The sequence below is a fragment of the Sorghum bicolor genome, chromosome 3, assembly GCF_000003195.3.
Source record: "Sorghum bicolor cultivar BTx623 chromosome 3, Sorghum_bicolor_NCBIv3, whole genome shotgun sequence".
NCBI classification, from domain to species: Eukaryota; Viridiplantae; Streptophyta; class Magnoliopsida; order Poales; family Poaceae; genus Sorghum; species Sorghum bicolor.
The window spans coordinates 56,762,711-56,782,061 of NC_012872.2; the positions used below are offsets into that span (position 1 = coordinate 56,762,711).

General features: G+C 43.1%; 1 protein-coding gene across 5 annotated transcripts; it reads left to right on the forward strand.

The window, feature by feature from the left end:
* Window positions 13,677-19,329, forward strand: LOC8084875 (CTD small phosphatase-like protein 3). 5 transcript variants are annotated; one of them, XM_021456982.1, is made up of 7 exons: window positions 13,677-13,888; window positions 14,907-15,118; window positions 16,234-16,364; window positions 17,241-17,343; window positions 17,565-18,068; window positions 18,301-18,638; window positions 18,893-19,329. In XM_021456982.1, the coding sequence occupies exons 2-7, from the start codon at window positions 14,971-14,973 to the stop codon at window positions 19,058-19,060; spliced, it is 1,392 nt and encodes a 463-aa protein (XP_021312657.1). In that variant the 5' UTR covers window positions 13,677-13,888; window positions 14,907-14,970; the 3' UTR covers window positions 19,061-19,329. The 5 variants fall into 5 exon arrangements, with proteins under 5 accessions (XP_021312657.1, XP_021312658.1, XP_021312659.1 ...); XM_021456983.1 differs by having other exon boundaries at window positions 13,678-13,888; window positions 15,002-15,118; window positions 18,893-19,320; XM_021456984.1 differs by having other exon boundaries at window positions 13,678-13,888; window positions 15,010-15,118; window positions 18,893-19,320.

Genomic DNA, 19,351 nt, shown 5'->3' on the forward strand with positions numbered 1-19,351 from the left:
TCATTTCTTGGTTCCAAGAAAATGTACTTTCCCTTGTGTACTTAGTATCACATTGCAAGTAGATGGTATGAGCGGGTAATATAATGTACTACCCTTCTTCACCTTGCAGAGCCAAACCGATGCGCTTATGAGCACCAAGTTAAGACATGTTGACCATGGTTGTGCACATAGGGTCATGTCATATGCCGGTTATAACGTGAATGGATATCGCTTCCACACAACAAGGCATGAGCAAAGTTGTCCTAAACGGAAAACCACAAATACCAGAGTTTTCACACCCAGCCAAAATGGGATGGACTATTATGGAAGAATCAAAGACATATATGAACTCACGTTTCATGGTTGCAAAGATATTAAATCTGTCATATTCCAATGCCATTGGTTTGACCCTTAAGTAACAAGACGGACGCCTAATCTTAGGCTAGTCGAAATTCGACAGGATTCCATCTTACCAGGAGATGATGTATACATTATGGCCCAACAGGCCACACAAGTTTATTATACGTCGTACCCGTTGAAAGGTCCTAATATGGCTAGAGGGGGGGGTGAATAGCCTATTTAAAAATTCTACAAACTCACTAGAGCAAGAGGTTAGTAAATAACAAAGCGAAGCTTTTTGCTCTAGCTCTAATGGGGTGTTTGCAAGCCACCTATCCAATAATTCTAGTTGATATAATCACTAGGCACACAAGAGCTATGTCACTACTTACACTAGAAAGCTACCTAAAGTTTCTATACAAGTAAGTAAGCTACTCTAGTTTGCAGGAATGTAAAAGAGTGGATGAGATAATTATACCACCGAGTAGGGGATGAACCAATCACCAATATAAACAACCAAGCACCGGGAGAATGCCAATCAAACACAATTGAGACACCGATTTTTCTCCCGAGGTTCACGTGCTTGCCGGCACGCTACGTCCCCATTATGTCGACCAACACTTGGTGGTTCGGTGGCTAAGAGGTGTAGCACGAACCTCGTCCTCACTAGGACACCACAAGAACCTACCCACAAGTGAGGTAACTCAATGACACGAGCAATCCACTAGAGTTACCTTTCGGCTCTCCGCCTGGGAAGGCAAAAGACCCCTCACAATCACCGGGAGATGGCCACGAACAATCACCAACTCGTGCCAATACTCCTCCGCTGCTCCAAGCCGTCTAGGTGGCGGCAACCACCAAGAGTAACAAGAAAACTGCAGCTAGAACGATCCCCAAGTGCCACTAGATGCAATTACTCAAGCAAATGCACTTGGAATCACTCCCAATCTCATAAAGATGTATAATCTATGAAGGAGATGAGTGGGAGGTGTTTGCTTAGGCTCACAAGGATGTCAAGTATGTCAGAATACCAAGAGAGTGAGCCCCAAGCCGGCCAAACACGTATTTATAGCCCCTCAAACAAATAGAGTCGTTGGCTCTTTCTCTGGGCGAAAAACGGGGTCACCGGACGCTCTTAAAGGGGCACCGGACGCTCAACACCAGCGTCCGGCGCTCCAACGTCAACCGCGTGTCAGAGTCTAACGGTAACCTGCAGAGCACCGGACGCTTGAGCAAGTTAGCACCGGACTCATGCGCAGAGAGTTCCGCAAACCTGCGGGTCACCGGACGCTAAGCACCGGTAGCGTCCAGTGCTCACCGGACCCATGTGCAGGACGCGCACCACCGGACGCTCAAGCCAGCGTCCGGTGCCTATCGTCCGGTGCCTTACCCTAGCTGGGCTAGGCACTGTCTGCACCGGACGCTCAGACTTAGCGTCCGGTGCCTCAGTGGCCAGCGTCCGGTGAGTGTTTTCTCAGCGAGAAACACTCCCGCGACTTCTCCAAATTTCCCACCGGCGCAATAGAAAATATGCACTTCATTTTCTCGAAAAGCGCCGAATCCCGCCTCGCAAGCTCGGCGGGAGGGAGAGAGGAACCCATCCTCTCTCTACCCTTCAAACTCCACCTCCTTCTCAAAGTGTGCCAACACCACAAAGTGTGTACCAACAAGTGCACGTGTGTTAGCATTTTCACAAACATTTTCTTTGAAGGAGTTAAGTTAGCTCACTAGGATCAAAATGCATGCCCATGAACAATGACACCTAGTGGCACTTTGATAACCGCTTAGCCAAAGAATTCCCCTCTTTATAGTACGGTTATCTATCCTAAATGTGATCACACCCTCTATGGTGTCTTGATCACCAAAGCCAAAACCCTAAGCAATACCTTTGCCTTGATCTCCATAGGGTTTTGTTTTTCTCTTTCTTCTTTTCCAAGTTGAGCACTTGATCATCTTGTGGTCATCACCATCATCACCATGATCATCACTTGCTCCATCACTTGGCATGTACCAACCTCATTAAGTCTACACACACTTAGTATAGAGGTTAGTACTTAGGGTTTCATCAATTATCCAAAACCAAACTAGGGCTTTCACCCGTGCAAAATCGATGCACATCTTAAGGGTTGGGATGTTGTGCACAAGGTATCGCCGCACGGTGGAGTATCGGTACCAAACATGGAAGATTACAACCTTGACAGGGACACATATGAAGGGGAGTTCTATCAAGAAGAGGGTCTAGAAGGGACTTTTGTGATAGACTTAACTGAAGCCATGGATGTGGCCATTGTTGTTGAAGATGACGATGACGTTGAGGTTGAAGAAGTGAGGGACTTACAATTACTTGAGCAGTTACACTTAGACAATGACAATGACGATAATGATGCTCCTCTGGTTAGTGATGAGTACCTAGACATGGCTGGTACCGATGATGAGATGGAGGATGCACCGGATGCCGGTTATGAAGATGATGATTATTTCTAATACATATAATACTATGTTATCCTTAATTTGCATCTCTATCTAAGTACGTGTTGTTTATTTGTGGTTACTGATTTACTCTTCTTACATGCAGGTCATTGAACAAAGATGGTGGGTGGCATGAGGAATGTGAGGTCACGGTACGCTCGGCCGAGGGAGGAGCCTCAAGAGGAGCCTGAGGGGTCGGGGAGTGGGTTAGGGAGCTGGCCGAGGCAGACCTCGAGCAGGAGGACCGGGAGTGTTAACAGTCTTTAGGGGAGACGTCCATGGCGCAGCAGCAGGAGACGCCCACCTGGGAGCAGGAGGAGACGTCCACTGGGGCACACGAGGAGCAGGAGGAGTAGGACGAGGAGGACGAGGATGATGGGGCCCGTCGGATATCTGGCAATGAGGTCCCAATCAGCTTCCCAACCAACCAATAATCATTGACCATCGCCCATTGATTCAGCCACAAGGCAAAAGTATGTTTGAAAGCACTACTTTGACATTCCTTATGTTCAAATTTACAATATGAACTACTAATTTCAGTTAACCACTTGTGCAGGTCCTTTAAGGTACTGGTAGTGGGAGTTGCTCACCAACAACACCCCAGTACCATCCTTGGTGGCTTGTGCAGGTTGCACTTCCGTGGCGTGGTCAATCTTGCGGGGGCTCCAGAGCCGGCGTGGATGTTTCAGCACTACGGAGGTGCGCCGGATACCATAGATGTACTTGGCAGGAACTTCAGAAACAAGGCCTTGAGGGTGATCAAGGAGATGTGGGTAAGAATTCCTCACACTTCATTGCTCACTACTTCACATTCTTTGGTCCTTCTATACATAATGACTGTCTACATCGCGTGTACATACAGGATTTCTTTAGAGTGGAGCCCGAAAATGAGGAATAGGCTAATCACATTTTTGGAATAAAATGTGTCAAGAACGTCAAGGACATGCACTGTGAGGCATGCATCCAGGCAATCATAAATTACAGGCCCAGTTCGAGCATGTGAAGATAGACAAAGAGGTTGCAAGGGACACTACACTAACCAAGGAACAATTCATGCTTGTAAGTAACATTAATTTCTTTGTAGTTTAAGTAACGTTAATTTGGTCTTGTTAAATGTCATGTTCTTGATCATGTGTAGGTGCCACTGTACTGGGTGGAGGGCAAAGGGATGTGTTGGGAAATGATGATGAACTGGTGGTGCAGCCAGGAATGGCGGGACCAGCACAACGCTGCCCGTGCACGACACAGAAAGATGCCAAGTCCATCACACCATCAAGGGAGCCTTACCCTCAAGGAATACAGAGAAAGATATGTAAGTACGAGGATTTATTGATTCATTCTAATGGTCGTATGTGCATACCCTCTAATCATCTTCTTGTTTTTTCATAGGAAGTCGCACACCCTAGGCAGGATATAGGCCCGTTGGGGCCCTATGCTCTGTCCAAGAAAGGGAAGACGACAACCGACATCACCTACAGCCCGGACGACCCTCCTGAGGCATACACCAACTCCACCATCCATAGCCAGATCAGCTCGTACTGTGATTCAGCACATGCGATCCATGGCCCTGACTTCGGTCCCTACAACGAGGCCATCAGTGGAGAAGCAGCCATGAGGGCGGGGGAGGCAAGTAGAATGGGCGATACTAGGTTGTTGAACCCTTGATCGACTCCTTGAGGACTCCTACTCTCTCCCAGATCAGAGCAAAGGATAGGCGCTAGGGCTAAAGCAGCTCAGGGGTACGCTCAAGGCCGACCGCAACCGACTGCGTCATCACCAACCTCCAGGTTCTCACTGTTTCATTTGCGCTCAATTGTTCAATCATAACATAGCTTTGTAACACAAGTGTTCAACCTTGTAGACCCAGCTTTCGCAAAAGGAAGTCAGGATCACTGAGTTTGAGACACAGTACAGGGAGATGACCCTCTACATGTGAACTCTTGGGGCTCAAATGGGAGCACCTCCGCCACCAACCATGTACATTCCACCCGCTCTAGGTGGACCTAGCCTAGTGAGTTTCACTTCACTTAACCATGCAATCTCTACCTTTGTAGATGTAGATGTAATTGTGGTTGCATGCCATCGAGCCGCTGTGGATATCGGCCATCGTGCCACTGTGATTGCTGGCCTTCGTGACGATGCTTTTCTTGTAGGTCTTAAGAACCTCCCCGTGCAAGGGAGGTGCTGCCAAAATTTTCATTTGAAACCACTATGTATATCTTTAACTTCAAGTATTTAATCCAAAATTCACTTACGACACGTTTGTCTCATCCTTTGTGCAGCTTCACTCCCAGGGTTCTACTCAAGCGCGCAATGAGCAAAGTCCTCAAGACGGTGGGTGGAGCGGCCATGTCAATCCGTACCAACCTCCAAGCGATTCATGGGGCAGATGAGATGGATTCGGTTGGTGAACTTGTAGTTTGTTCATGGAATTTGTCGTTTCATCGGACGTGTTGTTGAACTTGTGGTTTCCTCAGACTTGTGATGAACTAGAAATATTGTTGGACTTGGTGATGAACATGTGCTTATGTATATGACATGTATGTTATATGTATGTGAGAGATTTGGTATATCATGGTTATTGTGGAAAATGTGCGATATATTGTGATATTTGTGTGCTATGTGTGACTAATGTGATATGTGCTATGATACATGTGGTTGCAAAATAAAAAAAAACAAAAAATAATTACCTGGGAAGGGGGTTTGTCGTGTGCTAGGGCCATAACACACGACAAAGACCAATGTTTGTCGTGTGTTATGACCATAGCACATAGCAAACCTGCCTGCCAGGCCGCCTGTGCCAAACCTAGGAAGGGGGTTTGCCGTGTGCCCACCCCTGGCACACGGCAAACATTGAGACTTTGTCATGTGCCTGCATGGTGGCACATGGCAAAGATTCAAAGTTTGTCGTGTGCCACCATGCAGGCACACGACAAACCCTTTTTTCAGGGAAAAACCAAAAATTCTTTATAATGTTTGTCGTGTGCCCTCTCTAGCTCACGGTAAAGGTATACCGTGTGCAACACACGACAAACCCTACCGTCAAGTCATCCCCTGCCGTCTCCCACCGTTTGTCACCTTTTTTTGTCGTTTGTCAAGGTTGACTCACGGCAAAGCTTTGTCGTGTGCCCACAATTTGGCCATAAGTAAAGGTAAGTTTCACCGTGGGAGGTTTTGTCATGTGTTCTTCGCCGTGAGCAACACACGGCAAAGCCTTCACCGTGTGTGATTTAGGCTTTGCCGTGTGCGCCAGGCACACGGCGAACCCCCCCCCATCTAGTAGTGCTACTAATCTTTATAAAATATATTATGTTTGATATGTTATGAAAGTATCATGAATGATATAGGGTGGCGGCAAGAATACCAACCTGGAAATCTGGCCTCCTCAATCATGCAAGCAGGACTGTACTAACAAAAGTGACACTATCTGGCCTCCTCCATCCTATCCATATCAGTATTGCATGTTGCCTCTCCAATTGGGCGATTGCACAGATAGACAAACAATGCAGGGCCTTTCTTCGGGCCGGGACAGATTCGATCAACGGTGGGTGTTGCAAGGTGGCCTAGCCAACTATTTGTAGGCCGATTGATCTAGGAGGCTTGGGTGTCCTCGATCTGAGATTCTTTGGATTTGCACTACGTTTGTGTTAGGAGTGGCTGAGAAGAGTTGATTCGGGGAGATGCTGGGCTGACCGCCCTTGTCGTCAACATAAGTCGGTCGCCGCTATGACCGCCATCAGCATGACAGTGGTGATAGGTGATGGATCGTCCATGCTGCTTCAGACTAATGATTGGGCACCCTTTGGTCCCCTCTGTAGGTTTGCTCCAAATCTCTATGCAGCAATCAGTCATGTTGGGAAGCAAAGATCAGTCAAGGATGGCCTTGCGCTGAACCGCTAGGCAAGGGATGTCAAGGGCACACTCACAGTGCAGGTTCTTTGCCAATTCCTTCGTGTTAATTTTTAGATTGAGAAAGGTGGAATATAGCCAAAGTGTGTTGGGCCATATGCCATGTCACGACACACATAATTTTGGCCTCAACTCCTCAAGGCCATTGACATGAGTGGTGTGGCACGACAAATGAATGTTATGTAGCTCCATCTCCAAAGTGTAAATGACACCATATTGAGGAGAGTATAACGTACCTCTATTGGGCCTATGCATCGTATTATTCTTATTGTGAAAGAAAGAAGAGTGGGAGTGAGCGGACGAACATTCACTCCTACGTGATTTGGAACCTACACAGCGGAGCGCGCCTACAGGTCTAGCTAGTATTTTATGTGTTGCATGGCGCGTGATTAGCTGGATGATACCTTTGTCTATAGTGGAGACCTTGCAAAAGATGACGAGAGCGACCGCGACATCACAAAAGACAGAGAGCTAGCTTGTATAGCTGCTTCACCAGCAGGCCACGACAACTAGCAAAGGTCAACCATCCATTCTCGATCTGCTTCAACTCCACCGATTCTTTCCCATGGTGCTAGTATCTCCGTCCACAAGCAACCGTACACTGTCTTCTACAGTTCTACCAACCCTTGTATCCCTATATATGATAGCTGGAGTTGATAGCAGCTCCGGCGATTGAGCCAAGTAATGAAGCAAATGAAGGAAATGTGAGTGGAGTTCTGGCCACCTTTTCTGATGTACTAGATCACTAGATGTGGCCTCAAAGGAATAGTCCTCAAATAAGATATCGGGTAGAAACTAGTGTTTATGCATTTCCTTTGGTTTCCTATTTATGTACATGCTTGCTTGGGTGTTATTTGGACGTGTTTGTCTTCTAAAGGCATTGATGAGACTACATAGATCAAAATTTGGTGCCTTAATTAATTGTTGATGCTATAAGTTAGTGCTAGGGTCCTACAGATGTCACCTGATTTTTAACTGAATTGCATTCAAATATCTATATAGCTTTACTGAGGCCTTGTTTAGTTCCAATTTTTTTAGTTTAGGATACTATAGCACTTTTGTTTTTATTTAGTAATTATTGTTCAATCATAGATTAACTAGACTCAAAAGATTCATCTCGCAATTTATAGGCAAACTGTGCAATTAGTTTTTATTTTCGTCTGTATTTAATGTTTCATGCATGTGTCACAAGATTCGATGTGACAGGGAGTTTTGAAAAGTTTTTGGTTTTGGGGTGAACTAAACAAGGCCTGAATTGTTCATCTATTGGGGACCTGCAAACCCAACAATATGAACCTTTGGAAAGTGAAAAAAACTTGTAGTATGCCTAAGGTTAGTGGGCAATTTTAATGACTTATCTAACACCATGTAGGTAATTATGCACTTCTCTGGCCATAAAACTTGGATGCCGGTCACAACGGGAGGAACAATTCTACAAGTGGTTCATTCCGCTCTTAGGCAAGAAGGATTGAAATTAGAGACTTTTATTTAAAACACAATGGTAGGATGTTAGATGGATATTTGCTAATTGACTCAATACCAAATTTGGTAGAGACAAATATTGATGTATGGCCTAGAATTAGAGGAGGCCGGTAAGAGTTTCAAACTCAAATGTTCATGTTTTCCTATAAGTTACTGCTTTACTATTTGGTTAGTGTCTGATACTAAGTTTATGTTTACAAGGTCGAGAATTATTCAGACTCTTATGAAAGCTTAGATGTCTTTGTCAATGACAACGCCAGCAAGCTTTTTTGTAAAGTGTTCGTTGAAGCGGACATGTGCGACCCAAGTAGTTCTCAGTTTCTCTCAGTTTGGAGTGATCTAACTTAGTATATCATTTATCAAATACTAGTAATTATGTGTCATGAGGGGCACCAACGTGGTAGATGCTTGTAATTGTTTACCTTGTCTGATTTTATGATGTCGTATGGGAAAGTGAGGATGAGTTCTACTATTCGTGACGATGAGTATACACCTATTGGGGGCAAGGTGAGTTATGTCCAACTATATAAGATCATCCTGTTGTTTGTTGACCTTTGGGCTAGACGGTCTTCCCTACACATTATGAGCTTCCTCAAGGCACTATGTGAAGTGGACAATTCTTTATGATGTCGTCTGGGAAAGTGAGGATGAGTTCTACTATTCGTGACGATGAGTATACACCTGTTAGGGGCAAGGTGAGTTATGTCCAACTATATAAGATCATCCTGTTGTTTGATGACCTTTGGGCTAGATGGTCTTCCCTACACGTCATGAGCTTTCTCAAGGCACTATGTGAAGTCGACAATTCTAAGAGGCTGAATCCTGACTTCATAACATTCTTGATAAACCATCCTTGTCTTCTGACATTTGTTAAGAGAAACATGTTGTACTATTTAGTGGATCAATTGAATTTAAAACAACTTAGTTTTACGGAGCCAAATCATGTTAGTGCTTTGTTGGAAGTTATTGTTGATTTAGTTGGATACATAGGAACTCCAATTGTGTGCTCGGTGCATCGTTTAAAATGACTCAAGGTTTCATATGGGTCCAAACCTCCTCACCCACCAGCCTAATTCAATTAGTGTACTTTGTCTGAATCTCTAACTAGCAAAAGGTTGTATCTTCCTGACTTTGTTGATTGTGCTAGGTAACACTAGAGCTAGTAGAAATCTCTCTCTTACTCGATTACTTACTGTCTATTGTCATCGAGACTCTGTTGCTAAAATACAAGGACCAGGCTCCAATTTGTTGAGAGCATGACTTGATGAAAGTGTAAGCATTAATTCTTGGAATTTTCTTAATTAGTGTTGACCATGCCATTAATTTTTTGAAAAACAATGGTTATATTATTGATTGTCTCTATTTGTAGGATATCTAATGTTAGGGTTGATAAGAGCATTGCTAGCTAACCGGAGTCAATGTTTAGAGGAAATGAAGTTGGGTTCGCTCACTGGAGCCAGCTGAACTCGACCGCTAAGAGCTAGCTTCTGAGTCAATGTAACCAAGACTCCTATTATTTTGCTAGTTCTATGAGGACATATTATCTTGTAGCTCTTCTGATTATGTTATGTGAGTGGAGTTTCAGTATTTGTTCTTAAGTTGGGAGTTGCTATTGTGTAGAGGAGTTGAGACAAAAGGAAGAAAATGTAAGTAGTAGTGAATCCACTCTCGTGTTCCTAACTGGTCTTGTGAAGCTCGCCTGCTGAAGAGTGGCCTAGCGAGCACACTCCGCTAGATGAAGTTTTATGGCTTAAGCAATCAATATAGGTATTGATGGGCGTGTTGGTTTTTGAATCTTCTAAGAACAGAAAATCATGACTATAGTGATAACGAGCTATCCTCAAATATTGATTAACGCTTCATTGAGTAGTTTTGCTCCTGCTAATGTCATAGCCTATCAAGTTATATCTATATGTGCCGTTCTTCTTGATTAAATTCATGCACTTATGCATTGAAAGCGAATCTTTGAATCTGCCTTCGTTGTCATCTGCATGCATGTTTCTGCTCTGGATTTACAAAACATGTTTTCAACTATTGGGTAGAATTTTATTTGTGGGTCTTGGATGAGGTAGGTTTATTACTTTTGTTTCCAACTTCAGATATTAGAGAGTTGAGTGTCTCTCTATGGATGTTGAGGTATCTAAATGCATTCTAACTCCCACACTAGGCTATCCTACTAGAACTAAAATACAATGGTGGAGCTCTCTACTTGTGTGTCTCTTCTATAGAGTCACAAATGCAGAGGGAGGTTTGCCCCTCTATTTATATGAGCTGGAGGTGGGTCCATGGATCCAAGTGATCTTCTCCTTATCCCTTAGATCAAACCACCTTAATTTCCATGGTTAAGATCTTCTAACATTGTGTTTGTTTGCGTGTAGGAAGGTGGATGACAATGGAGACCAGGGGGTGGTCACGCAACTACCTAGGGGGCAATCGACCCCCCATGACAGGTGGGAATTTTTCAGTGTGTTTTTTAAACCAATTTTTGCTTACTACTCACCACATCAATGGATCTAATGCGCATACATGTAAATCAACACCTAGTGACACTAGATAACCATATTTGCTAATTAGAGCTTCCATCTTAATAATATAATTATCTATCCTAAATCTGATCACATGCTATATTACTTACTGGCTAGCAAAATAAAATATCTGTTTATATCTTTGCCTTCATTTCATAGGGTTCAATTTTTCTCTTTCTTCTTTTCCATGTAAGAGCTTGCTCCAATTAGATTAATGATCCTTTCTCTATTTCCAAGCCATCCTCATCACCTTGGTGTGGACTTAGCAAAATATTAGTCGACTAATTATCTTAATTAACAAAACTAAACATAGGGCTTTGAACAGGCACTATCTGCCCCCAATCCTCAAGCCCCATATGAGTCCCACCTCTTGATGCATTGTGAACATTACATCAATTAATACCAGCTGATACAGGGCCTACCACTCTACTACCCATGTAGGTATAAGATACATTGTTCATGCCCTTAGACCAAGCCAACTTAGCTCTACACAAAATTTATCTTGTGCATCGTGAAAGGCCCACATGACCACAAGGAACAATAACATGGATGTTTTTCAAGGAATCCTCCCTACATATTTTATTTGTGATATGGCAACTGTATATCACAACTTGTGTTTAGTTATGGGGATCAAATGGGACGGGATGATATGAAAGTGAGACGACATGGTCATTCCAAGTAGACGAATGTACCTCTTAGATTCGGGGTCGAGTCGTCCTTTACAAATTGAGGGGAATGGCTCATCCTAGTTTGATGCGGCATGCAGCGGCTCGAGGAGATGTGGCCTTGCGATGGCTCGGTGACACAAGGGCGTGTTGAGCTGCAGGTCAAGACGGAAGGCATGGTACGACAGTCTATTGTGGGGCTGTTAGGAAACCTGATATGTATTCTCCTGTATAATGCACGTCTATTATAACACAGTAAATAACTGTGGCGGCTGTGCATAGAAAGATTACATTCGGTTAGGATCTTGATAAGGTTGTTAGACTAAGTTTTTTAGCTTGATAGCTCATCCAACCGATTGCCTTGTAAGTCGAGTATGTAATTGCTATATATATATATATATCAACACGTACACGTGATGAGCCAAGATAGACAATCATGATTCCATCTTCTTTACTTTATAGGGGCGAGTAGCACACGCGGAGAGGTGAGTATAGGCAAGCAACAACAACCCACTGTGGGTTCAGAAAATATAAGATGGAGGAAATAAAAATATAAATAGAACTATAATAGGTGGAAGTAAGGCTGAACTAAAAACTCAAAGCTCATTAGCTCGTTTGGTTCGTGGCTGGCTCGGCTCAACTCAGCTCGAAGCCGAGCTAAGATTTTAACTTGTTAGCTATAACAAGCCAACTTGAGCCAACTCGTGAGCCGCTCCTCGCGAGCCAAACGAGCTATGATTCTAAAAAAACATCATAACTTATATTAGTTTTGTATTATTTTGTGTTTTTTATTTTACAAATGATTGATATGTTAACACATATAAAGATTTTTGTTCGATTTAAGGCTATTAGATGTATTACTTTTATATTATTACTATTACCGAGCTTTAGATAAATACAAATATTATATTTTGTGTATTTTTTATATTAAACCCGTGAGCTTTAAAGCTAGCTCGAACTTGTAAACGAGCCGAGCCAGATTAACTCATTATCTTAATGAGCCGAATCGAGCAGGCTCGTTGTCTGCTTAGATGGAGGCTTAGAGTATATGGGATCCACTAAAGTCTGTCGCTACTGGTGTGATAAACGACTTTATCCTGTTTCTCTATTCCTCTAACCAAACACTAAGCTGAGATGATACAATAAAAAAACAAAGACGTGACCATTTCATCTTACATCTCCAAATCAAATATATTTACTGATCATTATCTAAAAAACTGTCACTGACTAATATGTTCATGTGATTACAGCGGGGTGATCTTATTTCACTAACCTTTAGCAAGTTTTTTTTTGGGAAAACAACAAGGGAATTACCATACATAAACACCCAGATAAAAGGAAAAACAGAAACGGAAAAGAAAAAGAAAAAGAAAACGCGCTAGGACCTAGGAACGCTCAGGAGCAGGAGCTACTTGCCGCACCGTGGGCGCGCCACTCCAGTAATTACAGCAAGCTCGTTGGCGCCTAGGCTTATCGCGAAAAACGTTGCAATTCCAGAGCCAAATAATCACCGCTATCTTGCCTCGTTCAATTGCACGTGCGCTCCAGTGCCGCGCCGTCACTTCCGTCGTCTCGTCCGGCTCCTGTCGTCCGCGCGGCCGATACACACGGCGGCGGCCGCACACGCGTGGGGACCTGCCGGCAGCGCGGAGTACGCTCTGGCCCGGCGCAACTGCGCGACGTGTCAGCAAAGCAGTGGGCGCGGCCGCAAGCTGAGCGTAGAAGATCAAGCGCCGTCCTCTGGTCCACGTGTACCCCACCAACTCCATCAATTCCACACTCCGCGGGCATACGCGTAGCCCCTTGTCACTGACTGTGTGGCCCCACATTCGTTCGCCTAATATGTCAGTGACGGAATGAGAAGACGCGTACGACTAGTATGCCAACCTGATAAAGTAGGACCGGGCGCTATAAATAAACGGGTGGACTCCGCCCGGCATGATGAGCTACCGCATCCTCACCGTCCACGTGTACCCTCCGGGCCTACTATCCTACGCACACGGGATGAACTCTCTACCTCCGTAACTGGCACTAGGGCCCACGCTACTCGCACCCCGCATGTCAGTGGCGAAGTAGGTTTGGAGCAGGGTAACGGGAGGCGCAGGGGCACGAAGGCGGAGTGGGGAGAGCCGCAACCCACCGTGAAAATGCAAAGCCTACAAAACTTTGCACCCTCTAGTGCGGCGTCCACGCGGGCCCGGCCTTTACGTGGCCCAGATGTCTGTGGTAGCGAACGGAGGGAGGCTAGGGATGGTGTTGGCGGACGCGGATCGGTCGCATAGATTATGTGGTGCGGGATTAGCGAGCGATCGAGCTGTCCCCTGCCTCCGCAAAGCTCTTGCCTCTTTGCGCCTTGCTAGCTTTGCTTCCCTCCTCTAGTCCTCTTCCTCGTCGCCTCTTCTCTGATTTCTTCCTGGTGTTTGCCGGAGTAAGGAAGGCTAGGCGCGAGGTGGGGGGAGGAGGGCGCTGTGCTCAGCCAGAGGTCATCATCGGCGCTACGCACGCAAGCGCGCTGCCTGGGTACGTATCTCTTCTCGCCTCTCTCTCTCGACCTCTGCCTGGTCTGGTCGGAGGTTTCGTCAGCACAAGCTCTTGGCTCGTCTCTCGGCCGGTCTCCGTAGTAGTATGGATGCTTGTTTTCAACTTTCGTGCGTGTGATTGAGCTGGGGACTGGGGAGGGACCGCCTCTCGTGGTGAATTTAGTGGGAATTTGTGGGGATTTTTTAGCATGAACATGAGGAGATTTCGGCGAACTGCTGAGAAACGCGGAACCGTTCTGTTTTTTCTGTGTGAAATTCAAGTCCCCAAAAGACGATCCTGTAGTTCCAGAGTCTAAGCTCGACAGAGATGTTCGGTGAAGGTTGTTGGCCCTGGTCTCTCTTCTCCGCACTTTTTTTTCCTCCGCTCCTCGTGAGTCTGCGCTGTGATTTGCCGACGAGGAGGAGTGAAGTGAGCCCCTCTTTTTGTGATGTGATGTGATGTGAGGAATTTTACGGGGGTTTCGTTGCTGCTTTGACGTACGGTATATATTTCGCCTCCGATTTCCCTTTTCTGTCCTTGCGAGGGAGATTTGTGATGGGTCTAAAAACGAAAAGTAGGGGAAAGGGGGGAAAAGGGAACGGAGGGCATTTGGTCACTGGTAGAGTTGTTACTTGCTGCCAGAGGATCCCAGAGTATTAGGGGGCGTTTTGCTTTGGCGAATTCACTATAACATGCTTCCGGCATGCGAGAAGTGACAACTGCTTTCGGGTTTCGAGTAGAGTATATTTGTTAACTAGTACTGTTGTTTAGTCAAAGACGCATAGCCTCTTCTTGTTTTGTTGATAATGATTACACTTTACATGACTTCCTTTGTCCACGGACTAATCCTCACAATACTAAGTGTTTGTTTTCTCATGTAGCACTGATTAGTGGCTTTCCCTCTAGAACAGATTTATTAATGATTAAGTATGTTCTTTCGACTACATTAGGTTGTAGATAATTTACTGTTTCACTTTTTCCCCACTAATGTCTTTAGTGATATCAAATGTTTCAACAGTTGGCCTTTTCCTACTGGAACTGCAGTACTTTGAACATGCTTTTTGCAAATACTTGCATTAAGGATGAATAAAATGTTAAGCAACGACTGTTTAGGGACACAGGAGCCTCATACATTTTGCAAGACCACTGAAATATTGGAACATTCACACCCTCAAGAGGTTACACCCGATAAAACAGCGGCGGGGTCAACGCTAATAAGTCATCAAAATGGTAAAGTCTGCATAGTCTCCAGTCTCATCCACCTAGCTAGATTCATTTCAATCTTTCCTACTTTCAGTCTATTATGTTCTTTATATGGTCAAAGCAGCTCCACGAAAGATAATCTGTCTTCTATGCTATAGGCTGCACCTTCATAGTCTGTAACTCTGTGTAAATACACTACCTGGAATGAAAAAAACTCAGTTCTGGCCATGTTACCGGTACTGAGTACTGACACTACTGATATTTTGACTAAACAGTATTTTGTAACATGAAAGGAGACGTACTTTTCTTATCCGGCTACAGAAACAGCCTAGCATCCATATACGATTAATCCTGCTATCTTCAGCCAAGATGAAAAATACTGTTCTAAGCTCACAGAAAGATTAAATTAATCAGAACACAAAGTTTCACTAAGAAGTTTTAGTCGTCTTCAGGAAATCGTCAAGTTGGAGTTTCACTTGAATTTTTAAAAATATCCACATCTTTATTTTATTCAGAAGAGGGAAATGTCAATTTGAGAGCTGACCCATTTGTGGCTTGTAAGGTAGGACCGGAAGCATCTTTTGTTGTGTCAAAGTAGAAAAGAGAATGTTCTAGTTTGTGTGTTAAATTAAAATGATGGTAGGTGAATTAATATATCGTGAAGTCGTCTAAGATACAGGTTTTTGTTGTTCTTCATATTGCAATATGCTGCACAAGTTGTTGTTATAAATGTCATGATGCTGGTACAGTGGTACTGCATAACATTAGTTTTATTATTGTGAGTTTATTTTTTTTTATAAAAGAAAGAATTACAGTGAATGTTTTGTCCTGGTCACAAAAATTCAAGTTTGAATAAATCTGTGCACCCTCTTCCCCTCCCAAAGTTATCAACTTTATCTTCTGTTCTAGAATCTAGGGCCGACAGCCCAAAATTAGTTGGGTACAGCATTACTGTATGGCTTATATTACACTAATCCATATTTAGGGTATGTACTGAGATGCACTTTCACAAGCACGTGGAGATTTGAACTTGATCTGGGAAAACATAATTTAGCATATTTATTAGTACCAATTTTATTTAGTAGCTTATTGCTGGACTGCAAGAATGTGTTACAACTTTTTTCTTCCTTCCCTTTTTGCAGTGTGCTGCACTGCTGAAGTATCAGGGGAAAACACGGAAATCATGGAAATCAGCTTATTGCATGATGAATCTGATGCAGGAACTACCAGTTTGCTACCACTGCCATTGTTGTCCTATAGTCCAAGATCAATGGTAATTAACCTTTATTTTCCTTTCAGAAGGTTCCTGAGGACAGCAGCATAGTTGCATCGCTAAAGTTTAGTTCTCTCTCCATAGTGGCTTCTGCTTCCTGGGAGCAAGTTATCTGAGTAACTGAGTTCTTACTCTAGTCTCAAAAATGGAAGAAGAATGGAAAAAGAAAACACAAACCAGCCTTGACACAACACCATGCATAGTAATAATAATTATTATCAACCAACCACAAAGCCCAGTTCTTGAGCTTTGTATTGGTTCCAGCTAATACCAAAGCAGCTGTGTTTAGATTCTCAAACAACTTCCCTCAATCAAATCATTTTGGATTTAGTTCTCTTAGATTTTCTTTCTATGAGTATTTAATAAACTATATCGTGAAAAGCTTCAGTAATTTTTAGAATTATTTTTGCTGGTAAAGAAAAGTTGAAACTCATAAAAAACCACATTTTAAATTTTGAAATGCGCTGTTTGACAAATATTATATTTGGAAATAACAAAAGCATTAGGATGAGGTAGGACAAAGCCAATTACAGTCTTCAGTTCTTAAACTCGCAATGCTCTAACAAGCACTGAGATTTGTCAGACCAGTATTTGTGATTGCAAATTATAAAACTCTGCTCTATAACTAACTCTGCAACTCAAATAGTTTGGTAATAATGGTCTGATTTGTCATAATGCAGCTGCTAGTGCTCTCGATTATCAAGCTGTGAGCGCTCTGCTTAGAAACAATAGTGTATCAGTAGAAGTGAGTGGGACGATCTTTCTTAGCATGGATGCATCATCATGTAATTTCCTACAGAACTGCATCTTTGTTTCATTGTGTTTTGAGATGTTATGCAATATTGAATACTAAACCTATTACAAAATATTTTTCAGGTTCCTATACAAGTACCATCGTCATCAGACCTTGAGAGTATCCTTTCGCCAGATCCAATCTATAGTGATCTTCAGTTGAAAGAGATAAACTACAATGCTGCAGGTAACACGGCTTAGCTTCCAAGTTTTCTGTGTTAACTAGATTTCAGTTGTCTATGCATTTACATTTCCGTATTGTATGTCTTGGTTGCTTTGACATTTCTACTTTTTATCAGTTTGTCTTTTTTTAGCTCATCCAATTATTGGCCAACTATCTGATAGTTGGTTGCTGAAAGCCCTGATTATTCTTTATTGACTTTTCTTTTATTTATCTGTCAATTGCAGCAATGGATGAAAGCACTGAGTTCCTTCACCTGATTCTTAGTGGCAATGATGAAGGATACAATACCACAACTGAATTACAAGTTTGGGATGTTCTGGACTTCTATGTCTCAGAAAACTTTTCTGCTCTCCAATTTGATAGTTTGATGGGTTTTACAAATGAAGTTAGTACTTCCTACAATGATTGTATGAATTTAGTTGACATGGTAGAGCGGCCCGTGGCTCGTCTGTCTCTAGATGATACACCAAAACCAAGTAACAGTGATGATGCGGTTCCGGCAGACAATGTCGCAATGGACCCTGATGAGACATCCTTATACCTTCAGACAAAACCAACAGATTCAGAAACAGAAAGTAGTTCTGCTGCAGGTGATGTTGAAACTGAATATCTAGATCAAAAGCTACTTTCTAGATGTCTGCCTGATTTAATGGATGTTGACTCGCCCAACCGCTTACTGAAAACACCAGTGAGAACAAAACATGTGACTCTTGTGCTTGATTTGGACGGTGAGCAGCACTAATTTCTCATGGAATATTAATTTTGAGTATGTCTTTTAATTTATGGTACTTTTCAGTATCTGTTCACTAGCTACTGGCATGTTATCATTATTTTTCAGTTAATATTTTATGTTATTTGCCTGTCATGAACAGGAATTTTATGTTATTTTTCAGTTGTAATACAAACATTTTTACTCCAATATATTCTTTGTACGATAGTCTAATGGTTTCTCATCTGCAGAGACTCTTGTACATTCAACATTGGATCACTGCGACAATGCTGATTTTACCCTAGAAGTTTTCTTTAATATGAAAAATCACACAGTGTATGTGAGAAAAAGGCCTTACCTGAAAATGTTTCTTGAGAAGGTTGCTCAGATGTTTGAGGTCGTCATTTTCACAGCTAGTCAGAGAATCTATGCTGAGCAACTTATAGATAAACTTGATCCTGATGGAAAATATATCTCACGGCGTATTTATCGTGAATCTTGTATATTCTCTGACGGTTGCTATACAAAGGACCTGACAATTCTGAGGATCGACTTGGCAAAAGTTGCAATAGTTGACAATACTCCACAGGTACAATCCCTTTCCAATATATAAGGTTTATGCTTTTATCTGTTTCCCTTTTGGTTACTTGATCTCTGGTAAGTCTAGTCTGTCACTATATACTGTGATATCTTGGTCTCCTGGGCCTCCTGGCATGTAGCTATTTCCTTCTGAACTAGAGGTGGCAAGAAACTAAACTATCTTTTCATCAGAGCCCTTTTTGCATACTATATATAATATATTCATTATTTTTTGTTGATTAATTGAAGCATTTCTTTGTCCAGGTTTTCCAGTTGCAAGTGGATAACGGCATACCAATTAAGAGCTGGTTTGATGACCCCTCAGATCAGGAATTGATCGAGTTACTCCCTTTCCTGGAGAGCCTTGTGGATTCAGAGGACGTGAGGCCAATAATTTCGAAGACCTTTCATGACAAACTTGAGCAGAATTAGTTTAGGAGGCATACAGATGTATCATCGAGTGAACCTGTCGCTGAAGTTAGCTTCGCTCCACATGGTGCAGGCCATTCTTGGGAAGTTAGGTATAGGATCAAGATTCACCATTTATGTTATGTTAGCTGTTACAAATAGCAAGCATAAACTGCGGGTTGTCGATGAAAATGGCTTGTATATGTATGTCCCTTTGGGTTTCCGTGTCACAGATCATTGTACAGAGACGAACAATAGTGCTGAATAAAGTGATCTGAGTGCAATTTTGCTCATGAGGACGCCTCAAGCAGAGTC